This window comes from Varanus komodoensis, unplaced genomic scaffold (assembly GCF_004798865.1).
Source record: "Varanus komodoensis strain SLA01 unplaced genomic scaffold, ASM479886v1 scaffold11, whole genome shotgun sequence".
NCBI lineage: Eukaryota > Metazoa > Chordata > Lepidosauria > Squamata > Varanidae > Varanus > Varanus komodoensis.
Window position 1 is genome coordinate 1,572,450 of NW_025335317.1, and position 16,165 is coordinate 1,588,614.

Below are 16,165 nucleotides of genomic sequence, written 5' to 3' on the forward strand. Positions count from 1 at the left end.
AACAGGAGACAGTGAGGGGAGAGAGAGACATTCTGTGATGAGCAGTGATACAGGGTGAACATTTCTCCTATTTCCATGGAAACTTTCCATTTCATAAGTTAATTAGTAATGAGGAATGAGTGCCAGTCGCAAATACAATATTGGGCAACCTTCTCAAGTTGTAATAAGACCGTGATCACTAGCAAATATGTGAGAAGATACGTCAGTAATTTGTCGGCAGGTGGCAGAGGCTGTGGGGGATGCAAACAACAACCAGTCCATTCGGGATGATCATGCACCACGTTTGCTTTCCCCGGTGGTACAAGCAGGAACAGAGACGTGCTTGTCGGCACATCACACGCCATTCTTTCAGTGGCTCAACTGTGTCAACGTCTTTAGAACCTTTGTTTTTTGTCTTAAATGTAAGCAATGTAAGGGGACATTTGCAATCTCAAGAAACACTTTCAATCACATTAAATGTGCTTTCCTCAAATATTTTGGGTCAAATATGATGTACTGGGACAAAAATTAAGCTTCATAGTTTAAAGACAAGGAAAACGAGTTTACTTAATCAAATCTCTCTCTAAGACATCAGAAAATTTTCCTCATGCATCCTGAAACTTTTGCCATGCAGATTACTCTAACTCTTCTGGAAACTTTTCCCATTTAAACTGTTCCAGAAAACCCACAGCACTAGTAAGATGCAGTGAACTGGAGCGTGGTCCCCATGCCGGGATGCAGAAACAGGCTCAGCGAGGAAGTGGGGAGGAGGCTGGTGCCCCTGAGCGCAGCCTTGGTGCTCTGGCTCGGGAGACGTCCCTGTGTCCGGGCCCTTTCCAAGTCAGCTTTACTGAGCATGAGCCGGTGGCGATGGGAGGGCTCTTTTGCTGCCGAATGGCTGTAACAGATTGCGCACAGGAAACCGAATGCTGGGAGGAGGCCGTGTGAGCAGAGATGTGACCAGCCTGGTCCCAGCAGGACTCCGCCGACTTTGGTGCGCAAAGGGCAGCGTGGCGAGGTCTGCAGGGTTGCGTGGCCGTGACGCTGACACCTTCAGCAGTATGTTGCTGGCATGCCGACGCTGACGCATGTGTAAGTGGCTGCCGGGAGAGCTGGGATGTCTGTCATCTGTGTGCACACACTCATCCGTGCGTGGACGCAGGCTGTGAGTTGTAAACGGTGCACGGTTCATGCCAGGCTCATGGAGGCAAGTGCAGGCTGGCTAGGAACTCAAATCTGTCGCTACAAATTGTAACGAAGCAGCGAGGGGGGGCGTAGGAATAGTGCAATTCTTGCTCCTCTGTATTGGGGAGAAAGTTGCAGATGCTTCCTTGCCAGATTCCTTCAGTCGTTAGAATGATTAGTGCTATTTGACATCAAATTTCACCATGCTGGATAGCTTGGATGTCCCTTAACTAGTGAGGATTTTGCCTGTAGCTTATTTTGGAAGTCTGATGGGGTGGTCTGTCCTCACAGAATTTTCTCTGCCCCTGGAATGGGTCCCTCCCCTTCCCCCTTCCCCCTTCCTTTATGGTTACAAACAAGCAATTAAAACTCTGTTGACGTCTGGTCTTTGGAAGGCCTGCAAACCAGATGAACCGTCCTCGTCCTGTCGCGCCTCTGCCCCTGAACTAGGTTGACTACGGTCTCTTTAGGGGTGCACTGAAGCCCCCCTTTCTGAAGCAGGGTTCTGCATCTCATGCTTCGAACACTTCGGCTCATCGGCGTGTCTCACGGAACATGCGCCTCTGTCCCGGGGCTTTAACACCTGGGACGCATCCTGCTAATCTCGCTGAGTCAGGCAGGGAGGGAGGCTGCTTGTGTTGCAGAACATTCTCTCCGTGTGGGGGACACTCTTTCTTTGTTCCAAGGCAGGGTTGAATTTGCAGAACCGTTCTTTGTGTCATCATATGCTCTTTCGCGTGGTCATGGAGCGGGCATCTGACGTTTTTGCAACAGCAAAGCAAAAGCAGAGAGGAAGCAGGCTTGGACCGTGATAGGGGGATGTGCTTAAAGCCATGTGCTAACATGGCAAGTTATGTCCTCTTTATCAGTGGGACTGCACAGTGATTTATTTATTTCCTGCCCCATTAGGCAGGAGAATGGTAGAGTTCCTCTGAGCACAGTTTGAAAACCATCATATTGAAATAATCCTTTAACCACACCCTATTACACCTTTGTCTGAACATCTGGACCATCTCAAGACATCCATTCCTTAACCTCCCAGTTCCCCGTAAGCTTATCAGGATCCTTGACAGGAAGCTGATACTGTTTGCCCGGCTATCAGAAACGCGGGTGATGAGGGCGCCCTGTCTGAATGTTCAAGGCTGGTGCAGCAGTGCCAAATGGCCCTGAGGGCAGAACGAACTCTTGGCCTGTCCCTTGGAATGACTGGCCGGGACCCCCTCACGCTGGGCTGCCTCTCGGCCCTTCTGTCCCTTGGGGAAGCGCAGCCGGGTCACGAGTACTTTGGGCGCTGTCACAGCATTAGCTGCGGGTGCCCCTTGGGAGGGGTGCCGGCAGGGTGAAAGGGGTTTGGTGCAAACAGGGCAAAGGGGTCATTAAGGGTTTAGGAAAAAGGTGTTGCCATGTACCATCAGGACTCAAAGAGTCATGTATTCCCCATCTCGTATCAGTGCCTTTGGTTTTCTTTTTCAGCTGTTTTAAATGCAAGGCTGTGGCTTCCTTGATGGAGTCCATCCATCTCATATTCAGTCTTCTTTGTTTCCTCCCGCCGTCAGCTTTTCCAGCAGGATTGTCTTCTCCAGGGAGTCTTGCCTTCCCATGATGTGTCCAAAATATGAGAGCCTCTCTTGTGTCAGTTTTGCTTCCAGGGAAAGTTCAGCTAGATTTGATCTCGGGCTGACTTGTTTGTCCAGGGGGTTCACCAAACTCTCCTCCACACGCTGTGTCGAGTGCATCCATGTCTCCCTGTCCAGCTTTCACACACATGGACCATGATTGGAAACATCATTGCACGAAGACCTCGCCCCCCCCCCCCCCCCCCCGTCTTCAGGGAAACAGCCTCACACTTGAGGGAACTTTCCCAGTCCCTTCTTGCTGCCCTTCCAAGTCTCCATCTTCTTGGCTGCAGCCTCTCTTTGAATGGGTGATAGAGCCAAAGTTTACAAAACTTTTCACAATTTCAGTTTCTTCATCGTTAATAGTAACTTTGTGCGATCTTCCGTAGACAGGATTTTGGTTTCCTACTATTCAGCTCAAGTCCTGAGAGCCGGTACTGGGAAAGCAAGGGGGTGATCTCTTTCGATGCCGGAAGAGAGGGACTCCCAACCTCCCTTTCCATTGGAAAATATCTCCTTTGGCCTCTGCTGCCCTCGCCAGTGCGGAGGTTCAGAAGGAGCACTTGATTTTTATCTGTTGCCTGCTTGACAACGGCTCATCCCCAGCTCCAAGATGAATCCCAGGGGATTCCCATTGTTCCGTGACTTGGGCAATGGTCCACAATTTTGCTAACGGGGCAGGACATCAACACATGTTTTCCCTCAGTCAGAGATTCTGGCTGAGGCAGCCTCTTTTGCCAAGTCTGAATACTGAGGAAATCACAAAGGCAACAGCTAGTATGAAAACCAGGAAACCGTCTGGGCTGGATGGATTCCTATTGAACGGTACAAAGCATTTTCCAACTTTTGAGTTTCAAAGCTTTCCTGATTGCAGGGTTTGCTTTCATCAGCACCCAGTGATGCATGTGCCACTGTGATTTCGAAGTCTGATAGGGCTCGCACTAGTCCAGAGGGAGCCCCTTGCCTTAGCAATAGGGTGGGAGCCAACGGCCAGTCCTGGGGCTGCCGGCCGTCTCTTGGAAACCTCCAACGTAGGCTCCAGCTCGCCTGCCAGCTGTTACCCACCCAAAGGCCATAACAACAAAGAATGGCCAGTTGTTCTTGGGATGGAGCTCCCACTGTGAAGAGGCCCGGAGGAGAGGAGTTCAGGAGGCCAGGAGGGGAATGTTCCCAGCCAAGGCTCCCGGGCTGGCCCTGGGCTTACAAGAGAAGGCATGGGTGTGAAAGCTTCCTTCTAAACCACTAACCGAGAAGGGAATGTGGCCCTTCATCAGAGAAACAGGCCGCCTCCTTTCTGCCCTTCAGGTACACACGTTAACCAGGTGGACTGCTCTGAAAGCCGCCTCACCTTGGGTTCCGCCATCACAGCGGAGCACTTGCTTCCAACCTTGCCCAGCCTGGGATTGGCCTATGGCATGACTTCCCCCGAGCAAGCTGGCAGCGTTCAGCTCACCCCACAGCCAGAAGGGGCCCGAACCTTTCAGGGCCACTTCCTGCCCGAGTCTGGCTGCGAACGGTAGACGTTGCTGCGGTGCAGGAATGGGCCCCAGTGCTCCGCCTTTGCTGGACTCAGCTGTGGGGACAGGCTTGCAGCTGCCCCAGCATCACCCCCTCCGCACACACGAGGAGGCTGCAGGGTTTCCCGGGACTCACGTGCTTGCTGTGGGCGCGTGCTTGATTATCCGCAAGCAGTGCCCCTTGGGTGCCGAGCCGCAGCCGCCCTGCTCCTCAGCACTGTGGGCAGGAAGGGGCGGCAGCAGCACTGGTCTTCCTGACAGCGGCTCGCATGTTCCTCGGGCACCACTGGCTGCTCCCCCGAGACCAGCAGTGCTCCCCGTCCTGGTTTTTAGTTCAGGTTCTGAATGTAGGATTTCTCACTGCAGAAGGCCCGGCAAGGATCGTCCGGTGATTCATTAGAAGTCTGTTGGGTCGGGAATGTTCAATGTATTTACCATACTAGGAAACATTTTCTTTCTTGGGGTCACAGCCACTGTGGGGAGATTTATTTCTGACATGAGAAATTTGTCTCTTTCACAGCCATTGAACGCTGGGCGTGGCATCAACATTATCCTTGGAGATATATGGCAAACGTTAGCTGGAGAAACCCATTTTCCTCATGATGCTAAGATCATCTGGAGACACTCACTTGGGACAGGTTGATGGGATATTTTCCTTACTGCAGGGAAATAAATAAAGTTTGCAAAAGGGCATGATAGGGCAGGGTCAGACTTCCAGTGTCAGGGTGCTGTGGCCATGGTCCGAACGGCACCCACCTCCAGCTGCTTCTTACTGAGATGGCAGGTGCAGGCAGAAGAGGAGATGACAAATGCGGCCAGAAGCCCGGACGGTGTGGCGGGCAGGCAGGCAGGCGCACGTACTGCCCATGCAGCATTCCTATGGGCTCGCTGGCATTCCACATCCCGGCTTGGTTGCCTGTCCCAGTTCCCCCTTTTCCCAGCCTGTCAAAAAGTCTCTTTCTCCCATTCAGTGAATTGGTGTTAGTGGCCACCTTAAAGGCTTCCTCGCCCATTTTGCTGCTCAGTGCAGAAGCTTCAGTACGCAATTCAACCAGATGGTCCCCATGTTTAGTTGGAATTGGCTTCCCGTTCTAGGGAGCAACAGAGGAACCGTGTCTGGTTTGAGAGAGTGGTATCTCATCTTCCGCCAACTTCCCCTCCTCTAGACCAGCGATCTCCAGCTCTCCCAGCCCTTATGAAATTTGGTTTGCCAACCCTTCTCCTTTCTGGTTGCCCTCCTCTGGCCCTTTTTTAGTAGTCTCCTTAAAATGTGGTACCAGAACAAGAAACGCTTTTCCAGTTGCATGGTCATTCGTGAGAACACGGTGGAACGGTTGCGTCTAATCCTGACACCAGGCTCTCGTTCGGCAGCCCAGGATCTCATTAGCTTTTGCAGAACTGGCACCCCGCTGCTGCCTCACGTGCTCCTTGCGGTTGGCCAAGACAGTCTTTCCCCCAGGTTCCCACCCATGAAGATGGCTTCACATCCTGACTCTCTCCGCAGTGGTGCGTGAGCTACTTTTCCTGCCTTCCTGTTAGCTCCAGATTTAAAAAGCACCCCTTCTGTGCTTTTTAACTATCCAACCAATTTATAGACACATGGGGCACCGTAGGGCAGCCCTCCCCAGTCGGGTGCCTTCTGGATGCTTTAGTGTCCAGCTTGGCAACCCGAGTCGGCAACTTTCTGTTCTTTGCCAGGAACAGGTAGCCACGATCCCACCTGCCGTTCCAGACTGGTGGCACCTGAAGGCCTTTGTGCCCCCTTCCTCGGCATCGCCGCCAACAGTCCCTCGATCCCGGGAGATGATGCCAGGCCTGAGGGGGAGCTGGAGGGGGGTGTCTGGACAGCCGCAGGGGAGCCAGGGCTGCCTGGGCCAGTGCAGGGTGGTGAGGATGCAGTCGGGGTGGTCCCGGTGGGTCTCCACTAGGGCTTTTGCGACTGGGGGCGTGGGTGGAAGAGAGAACGCAGCGCCCCGGCCAGGTCTGTAGGACGGCGTCCCCGTGGGGCTCGGGCACAGGCCAGGTGGCCGTTCGAGGACACGGTCGGCCGGTGCCTGTGCAGGGGGGTGGGCTGCACCGGCGTGACGAAGGCCTTGGCAGGGTGCAGCGGGGCCGGCGGCCAAGGCAAAGGTGGGGAAAGGAAGGGTCAGATCCTGCCATCCCTGCCAAACCCTGATGTTGAACAAGTCAAATAGTGAAAGAGGGGAATAATGACTGGGGAAAAACAAAAGTCAGCAAGGGTTGAACAGCTCCTGGAACGACTCCTGAACACCCCACCCCTCGCTACTACTTTTCCCCGCAACTATACACACCCTTTTTTGTTTTTAGCTCAGTTCAAAGCTTTTGTGGTTTCTTCTGTCACCTGCTATATTTTATTCTTGCTTGAATTGTTTGTAATTGTGTTTTTAAATGCCCCTTTTTATCAATTCCCACCCACCTTGGACTCCCTTCTGCCTTAGGCCCACTTGCCACCGGCCCTGACTTACCATAGTCCTGAGTTCATTCAAGCCGCTTTCTCGAAATTCAGAGCAGCGTGGCCTGCTGCATTTTTGCTTCTTGCAAGGTCAGGAACAGCACGTCACGGTCACTTTCCCCCAGAGTCCCTGCAACGCCTCCTTTAGCCACTAAGTCACCCCTACTAGTCGGTTAAGTCAAGGTCAGCCGATCCTCGCATTCCTTCCTTCACTTTCTGTCGAAGAAAGTTATCTGCCACGCATGGCAAGAATTTAGCGCCCTTGGCAGAACGTGTCTCCCAGCGGATATCTGGGTATTGAAGTCCCCCATTACTGCCACATGACATTTCCTTGAAATGCTGCCAATTTTCTGGACAACAGTGATACCCTCATCTTCTCTTTGACTGGGTAGACCACTGATGAGAGACTCCTATTCCTTGATACACTCATTTTGACCTGGACTGGAGTACCAGGCTCATCTTCTTCTATTTCTGGGCACGGATGAGTGTGTCTGAGACGCACTGCAACCCTGCCGCCTTTCCCATTTCCTCCGCTCTTCTGGAATGAGAGATTCCCTTCAGGTGCCCTGCTCCAGCCATGGGAGTCGTCCCACGCATTCTCAGCAGCGAATATCAGGTCCTGCTTGCCTTTGTCTTTCGGTGGGGAGCAGAGGACAGCCCTTGCGGAGACCTGGTCCATTGCCTGAGACAGAGCATCCCCCAAGTTTTCCGAGGAGATGCATTGACAGCGTATCGCTATCTATGCATTCTGTGTGCACGGTGTACCTTCTCACGCAAGAAGCCGGTGCATTCACCGCAACGAGTCCCCGCAACAGGCGCGCCGCTTCTGGTTCTGTCTCCTTGCTAGGAATTGCAGGCTGCCACCGCCGGCGCTTGTGAATTGGCTTTGGCATTGTTTGAATGCTCGGTCCCCTCGTGGCTGTTGAGATAGAGTGGGAGGCTCTGTGTGTGTGTGTGTGTGGAATCACATTGATTTTTTAATTGGGAGTGTTTGTCCCATTGCTGAAGGCATGGCTAAGATCCGAATGGCCATAGACTTTTGCGGAGTCTTGCTTATCTCCACCACTCCCAGTGCTACCCACTGTGACCCTGTGGAAGCAACGGAGTTGCCCGCTTCTGCAATGACAGTGCTCAGCCACTGCTCTGTGCCCGGATCGAGGCCCACAGTCCTGAGAGGAAGTTCCGTCCGTTTTCTGGGGGGCATGGCATGAGGTTCCCTCCAGGCTCGCCGACCACATAGTCCATGCGCCAGGCCTGGGCAGCATGTGGCCCCGAGGAAGCGTTCCTTGCAGCTTCCACTGCTTCCTGCAGCAGAGTCAGTGGTGAAGGGCAGCCGGAGCGGCAGGACGGCATGCACGGCTGGGCAGGGTTGCCCGCCCCTCCGTGAATGCGGTCAGCACTTGCATCCACTCGTGTGAAACTTGCGTTGTTTCTTTACCTTCGGGTAGATCAGCGGCCTGGGTGAACTGCTTACGTCAATTCTTTTTTTATTCTTATAAAAATATGATTTTGTGACATTTCCCCTCTTTATTTCACAGACAGGATCATAATTCACACGTGCAAAATCAGTCTCTCCGATGCAATGACATCTGGTAAGTGTGACTTTTTGTTGGTTCCTCTTTTCTGAAATCGCAGGTGAGCTGGGTTCCAATGAGAAAAACTAGTGGGAGGTCTTACATATTTGCTCTTTTAGGGTCAAACCACAAAATTCCTTCAGCCACACTATTTAAGAAGCCGGCTTTAACTGGCAGCACAATCCTTTCTGGCTCACTACTTGCTGCTGAAGATGAGATTTAATGCAGGCAAACGGCAGGTGGGAAGGGACTAATTTTTTCAGAACGCTGGAGAGGGCTGTAATCTAGACTGGATGCGTGTTCCAGATCCAGGACCTCAAGTGATCCCTGTGTCTCTGGAAAATGCTTTCTTGAGGTACAGTGTAGCTTGTGGGGTGATATTTTTTTTTGGGGGGGGGGGTGAATTAATCTATTGCCCTGAAATTGAAAAGGAAGAGGAAAACTTTGAAAGGTGAACTGAAAATGAATTATGAAGCTGGGCATACCTCATTCAACTGATTCAGAGAATTATTTACAGCAGAGAAATATTCATAGCTCAAGAAAGACGCTTAATTCAGCTGGATGGCCAAAAGGGGAGGATTTGCTGAGTGAACGGGTGGGAAGCAAAAGTCACCTCTGTACTCTGCCTGCCCTGTGTAGGAAGCCCCCCGTCCTCCAGGTTTTCACTGCATGCTCTTTGGAGACCCAGCCGAACACTTGTGCGTGTGTCGGTGTGTGTTTTATTGTGCAGTACTGAAACAACCAAACCGCACCGTAAGAAAAGAAGCAAAGCGAAGAAAGAAGGAAAGTGCAATATCTGTGCATTGGAAGGGAAAAGGACCGTCGCTTTGGTCACACACATATATATTATATATCCCTGTATATTAGAGAACCTACTATTGCCATTAAAAGAATTACACATATCCTTTGACAAAGCTCTCCCCGCAATATCCATATATCTATCAATTTGTAGATTATGCTTAAAGACTGCCCATTCAAACATGCGATCACGTCCTCCAGCCATTGTGTCATCACAGGCCCTGTTTCTCCTTCCGGTGTGGTAATGTAAGCCTTTCAGCTGTCAAAAGGGTGCAGAAATTCCATTTACATGGACCTTGCATTCAATTTCAAGATGGGTCAGTAATGCAAAAGAACATGCGTATCCTTACATGATAAAGAACTTTCCATCGCAAGAGGTTTCCAAATGGTTCCTTCCTTCTAAAAGGAAGCTGCCATTGTGCATTGCCAAAACATATGGAGAAGAGAAGCAGTAGCAGCAGAATGCCTGCAAAAATTGGCTGATTTAATTAAATCTGTATTAAAGAGACACTGTGGTGTCTGGTGTACTGGAAACATCAGTCTTATGAAATGGATAATTTTGAAGCACTCCATTGTTTGGGTGCTCTATCCAGTTCATTGTTTGAGTCTTGCTTGAAACCTTGTGTCTCAAATTTATTCAATAATATTCAATATTTGTAAATAGAAGTTGTGGACCCATGCAGTTTTTTGGTCTCTGTCGATGCTTCCAACAATACAGGTAGCTTGGAAGCTGGAAAAACAGCAGGACCAATTCCAGATTCTAACAAATGTTGTGGCTGCTTGTATTGCTAAGCCCCCATACCTGACAAATCATACTTAGTCTGTAAAGCAGGGAATAGTAAAAAATATCATCAGGAGAAACAAGCTGGTTCAAAGCAAGGATCAGCCTCAAACAAACATTTCCTTGACAGTTTTAAAAATCTGGATTTCCCCAAAATATTAATTTTGCCTGTGAAAATATATTAATCTGCAAGTGACGTGAAAGTCACTGGCTTTCCCAGCTGGAGGGGACACATTATCTGCTTTGAGACAAGAAGAGCCCAGTGTGGTCCAGGTGGGAAGCAGATGCAAATGTGAAGATTTCAAGCAGACTTGGGTGGAGGTGATTTCATTTAAGTGGAAAAGACCAGCACCTAGTACAAGTCAGCACATAAGCCCGATGGTATAAGTTTACCCTCCTCTATCAAAAGTTGCATCCTTTTGAATATTTGTGGTGGAGTGGAGCCCAAAAATTTCTGAAATAAAACATTGCAATTCTGAAAACACTTGCTAGGTTTACATAAAGGAAGACCGTAACACATAAACTTCTGAGGCATTACATTAATTAACTGTATTTATATAAACTTAGCTTTATAGTGCCTGCCTATTAATATGCCTTGAGAGCCCATTAATCAACTTAAATTTAATTTAATCATTTGTGATATGTCTCCTGAGACAAGTACTCCCAGATAAGTAATAACTTCACTACAGAGTCTAAATTGCTCATTAGATTACACAGTAAAGGGTGTGTTAACTGTGAGTTCCAAGTTAACGGGAAAAGTATCCAGAATCATTAATCCTCTGCATCACAACTGGAGCTAATAACTGGGGTTCCAAAATAAACAATTGAAGATCATCAGCATAGAGGAGGACTATGTAAGCTTTCTGGAGTTCCTTGAAAGGAAAAAAGGCCAGGATACATAAGAGTGAATGAATGAATATATTCTAACACGTCTTGCATACATCCAGGGATATGAGGGTGTTGTCTAACTGCACACACATCTCTGGGGAAAGAGGACACCCCTGCCTAGGAGCTCCCTCAAGAAGAAAAAATACTGAGAAGTCTTCACTGGTCCTAACTCTGGTCCCAGGGGTTTCATATACTGATTTCACCTGTTTCTGAAATTCTGGAGGCAACCCAAAATGCCACAGTGTGGCAGAGATATATTTCCAATGCATTTTATATGCATTTTTTTCTGCATCCAGAGAGATTATCTCTCTCTCTATCACATTTCTATGCTGCCCCATAGCCACAGGCTCTCCAGGTGGCTCATAGCCCTGTGTGTGTGTACAAATAAAAATAAACAACAAACAAACCATAAAACATGATAGAATTAAAATACAATATAAATGCAACCATTTAAATAGGAACAGGAGGAAAATAAACACAATATAACCAATAAAGACAATCGATAAAACAATGAAACAATAAACCATCAGCAAACCCAAAATCCAGTCTAAAAATGGATACTAAATAAAAAAAAGTCTTAACTTGGTGCTGAAAGCAAGGTAGATTGGGTGCCAGGCGTGCCTCCCGTGGAAGAGAATTCCAGAGAAGGCCATTTTCCTCTCCAGTTCCCCACTCACCTCATTTGGGGGGGGGGGTCACGAAGGAAGGCCTCCGTTGAAGACCTGAGTGGCCTGGTAGGGATTCCAGCCACGCTTGTTCTACCCTTATTTAATGCAATCAAATCAGCAACCATCTAGCAGTCCCTTGTCTAATTTTAATGACTTTTAGTCTCTCAGTCAAAATTGCAGTTACTTTTTAATGTCAACATTAATCAGTGAAATAGATTGATATTTAGCACATAGAGTAGGAGCTCTGGTTTACAAATTACTGTAATCAAAGCATCATTGATTGCTGATGAAACAGAACTGATTCAAAACTATAGCTACATACCCAATCAAGTTTAGGAATGGGAACACTTGAAAATGCTTCATGACACTCAGTTGGAAATCCATTTGGACCAGATGCTTTTCCTGTTTTCATATTTGTTATTTGGGAATTTCAGCAATCCACACCAGTAAAAATGTAAAACTGTCTTTGTGATCTATCTAGACAGGAAAAATTGAGCTGAAGAGATCCACTCCCATCAGTATCATGGTCTAATATTTCACAGACACTACTGTACAGTAGTGAATAAAATTTATATATATATATGTCTGATGTGTGAGTATCGCTGTTATCTATAATCACCTGGATAGTGTTTTGAAATATAGGTGATTTGCTGATAATTAACTGGGACAACCAATATTGTCTGTCTTAAGCAAGCTAATGCAATACCCACTTTTTAAAAATCCAGCTTGTATTTAACATGCTGCACCTCTTCGTAAAGTTATTCATTTGGGGAGGTAGCAAAGTGACCCATAAGGATGCTCAACCTATCATGTGGGTCTGTTTGTCGCTCCTTTTTAAATTTTAAATTTTGGGACACCCATAAGCAATAAGTTGATTCTGGATTAAATATTTGCTGGCCTCCCATTCAGTGGAGCATGATTTGATTGTACTCTCATTATTTTAAAAATATTCTTGTAATTCAGCAAGAATTTGATTTTTAAATGACATGGTAGATTAAGGTGACAAAGGTGATCAGAACTCTGGCTGCTTATGGGTACCAAATTCCAGCAGACTGGGGAATGATTTGCTACTAGCAACACTTCCATTTTATGGTATCTGATTCAACATAACAATGATGTGGAATTCAAGAAATAATCTGGTCCCCCCAATAGAAAAATAAGGTGGGCAGGTGATATAATTGTATAGTCTCTCTCAGCCAGATGGAATATTCTTCGTGGGCCAATCAGGCCAAATTCTGAACAGCAAATCAAGTCATTGCTTGTCTCTTAAGTCCTGCTCTGTTCCTGTCCAAGGAGAGATCTAAGATCTCGTTAAAATCTCCCGCACACACAACTGTATAAACATACTCAATGTTAGACAATCTGCCAAAACGTTCATGGAACATGGCTGGAGAGTCATGACTATGCATTAAACACCTCACTGCGTTTTCCAACCAGAATCAGAAACAACCATTGGCATCAATAATGGATTGCTGAACTGGGAAAAGCGTTTCTGAATTAAGATCACTACCCCTCAAAGTGATTGTTGCATAAATCTCTCCCACCCAGTCTCTTGCAAGTCGGTACGTATCTGCTGCCATCAGGTGTATTTCCTGCAAGAAAACCACATAAGTTGCATATTCTTTAATTTAGAAAGTACTTTCTTTTGTTTAAATGGATTCTGTAGTTGTTCGACATTGCAAGGAGTTGCTTTAAACATGGCATCATTGAGCATGTATTGTTCGCCCTTGTTCACAAAGAAATCTTGTTTTTTCAAAAAATAAAATAAAATCTAACTTTATTGTGAAATATTCAAGGCATACTTTATGTATTCTTTGTATTTCATAATACCGTCATTGAACTTTACACCATTATAAGGGAAAAGGAAACCTGCCCGAAAGGGAAAACATCAGAATGAGCAGAACACAACACAACAAAAATAAGCTTTCTAGTTCCAAGCGTGGCAAGATTGCAGCTTGTCACACCCTGCTCCTATGCCTCATCGATTGTATCAGTGATTATTACACCAGAAAAATCATTAATTAACCTTTAGCGTTTCTAATTAAACAGAGAAGAAAAAAATAAAAAGGGGAGGGGGGAGAGAGTATGAGATAGAAGAGGAAACGTTGGGTTGAAGCATAGCAAAGGAAGGAGGGCGATGGCAAAATGCCTAGAATTTTATCAACTCGAAGTACGCAAGCCCCGGCCAAGTGCCTGATGTCTTCCAGTCACCCGCCCCCCCCCACAAAAAAAGTGGAGGGTGAAATTAAACAGGAGCTGTAGCAGAAGTGGGCAGGCAGCTCCTGAGTGGGGAGGGCGGCTGGAACCCCGTAAGGAAAGTGCTGCAGCCTCTGTGGATGGACATGCCTTCCGTTCCTCCCGGAACTCCTCTGGAAATACGGGATTCCGTGGGGCACGGTTTGCCCTCCATCCTGGCTGTTGCAGGCCTCGGGGGAGATAGTTGGGTCTCCCCGTCCTGGTTAAATTGGCCCTCTGCCTGCCGCCCCAGCCTGGTCTGCGGGCTGCAGTCCTCTCGCTCCGTGGCTGCTGGGGCAGCCAGCCGGTGGGGGACACAGTGGCGCCCGTGGGAGGAGAAGGCGCAGGCTCCCAGCAAGGGAGCGCCCGGATATTCCCTCCCAGGCGCTCTGTTGAACCTGGGCTACACTGTGGCTTAGCCGGCCATTGGGAGTCAGATGACACCCGAAGGCAAGCGGTCGGCAGGCCCTCGGGCAAGCTGTGGCGCCTTGGGGCGGCATCATGGCCATGGGCAGACCACCCCTGTGGAGCAGGCCATGTTTGCGCTCTGGGGGCTTCAAGCTCGCCCCTCGCTTTCAGTGGGTTTGCTGGATGTTTCCTCAAAGACGCATGCAAATGATTAAACTGGTTGCATGTGACTCAGATTATTCACGAAGAACAAACCGGCTTTAGAGGTGGTTCCAGTGCTATTGAACCGCGCTTGGCATTAAATTACTTAAGGAAACATGCTAAGAACATTAAGAAGCACCTGCATGCAGCTTTTATTGATTTTTTAAAGCTGCTTTTGATTTAGCTGATTCTGTTGCAAGAAACACATGGTGGCAAAAGTGCCAAAACTCCAAAATCAATGATAGGCCGCTGATACTGATAAAGGAATTGCATACTAGCTGAGAAGTGAGGGCCAGGGCTTGGCCAGTCAGCTCTTTAACTGGCGCCTTCAAAACAACTTGGAGAGAAGAACCAGGCTGCCTCCGAGCCTCTACTCATCTCCATATTTCTGCGAATGATCTCATTCAGCCTCAACACAAATAACTCCTTCCTCAGTAATTATGCATAGAAGGATTTTTATCTTAATGGATGCAGATGATGTAGGATTAGTCTCTTTCTCCTGCCTGGGTTTGAAGAATCTTACTTTAAGCAGGAAGTCTTGGCAATAAACTATTCTAAGGCTAAGATAATGGGTTTTGGCAGTCACAGACTGAAGCACAGATGGCTTCTGAACCAACAGCAACCTTGCTCGTGTAGGTATTTGGGCATCCCTTTTAACAAGACACTCTCATGGAAGGGGCGTAGGAAGGTGGTGAAATGGAAGGCACAGGAAACAGACAGACAGTTGATCAAACCTACCCCAAAAGTTTATTTTAGTAAAATGATCACATAAATGCTTTATTGTAGTGAAATTTGGGGAATTGACAGCAGTGCCGTAAATGCTTTGGAAACTGTGCAGAATAATTTCTTTCAGAAATGTCATGGTCTTCCTTCCACAACCCCTGCAGCTTTTTGCACGCAGTGTTGGGATGCCAGTATAGACTGCACTCAGCTGCGGTGCTTCAAATGCACTGCTCTTCTTCCAGACAAAGACTTCTCAGCTTTTCACTATTTGGAAATGAATGAAAACTAAAATAAAATTAATGAATTTTATTCATAATCTGGCCCATAGCCGCTGCATTTCTGATTCAAACTCCACCTCTGCTATGGACAAGAGACCAGAAAGGGGTTGGCTGTTTTGGAGAGGTTCCAGGAAGGCCCTGCAGAACTCCGAACTTTCTCAATGTTTCCCTCTTTTGAAATCAGAACATTGCAGAGTCAACTGTCTGTGCAGACTGAGACTGTCTTCCTTGCGAGATGCTTTCATTAAGCCTGCGACTCCTAGTTCTGTCAACCGCAGTTCTGTACCTTCTGAATGTGGGTGACGTATTTGCAGTCTGCATCAAGCGGAAGTCGTTGTTCATTACTCAGTTATCTGCCCTCTAGTGACCCAAGGGAGAGATTCCTGTTAATGCACAGATGCCGGAATGCCCTGGCAAAGATGCTTCATTTTCTCATGCGTGATGCCAATAGCTAGGCAACACATAAAGCTGCTTTGATCCCCTTGGCAGCAAAAAAATCAGGAAAAGAGAATTAGACAAAATTGCTATATAAACTACGTTGGATTCAGAGAGTTGCTAAAGTTGATTTTTTATCTACAGTATGTGTTAATTCATTCATATTATTTTATAAGGTTTGAAATATTGGTGCTTTTTACATATGCATGTATCTTTCAGAGCATAAAGAAGTTAATGTTGCGAACACTGTTGTGAACGGGCTGGTACCAAGCACCAATGGCCAAGAGAGAGGTACGTCCAGTAAAGATGGGCGAGTTGTGTTTGACTTTCCTGGTGAGACATTTGTTACTTTTTCTTTGTAACAGAATGTGCAAAGCATTCATGCATATGTAAATCAATGCAAGCT

At 47.6% G+C, this 16,165-nt stretch overlaps 1 protein-coding gene across 16 annotated transcripts in view; it reads left to right on the forward strand.

The window, feature by feature from the left end:
- Positions 1-860: 860 nt before the first annotated feature.
- The window catches only part of SORBS1 (sorbin and SH3 domain containing 1), an 87,374-nt gene continuing 72,069 nt past the window's right edge, over positions 861-16,165 (forward strand). For 15 of the 16 annotated variants that reach the window (XM_044420197.1, XM_044420206.1, XM_044420211.1 and 12 more), the window contains exons 1-3: positions 7,299-7,386; positions 8,309-8,362; positions 15,979-16,050. In XM_044420197.1, the coding sequence (XP_044276132.1) occupies positions 7,314-7,386; positions 8,309-8,362; positions 15,979-16,050 (199 nt within the window). In that variant the 5' untranslated portion in view covers positions 7,299-7,313. Of the gene's footprint in view, positions 1,072-7,298; positions 7,387-8,308; positions 8,363-15,978; positions 16,051-16,165 lie in introns of those variants that run through there. The other variant, XM_044420201.1, reaches the window with a different exon arrangement.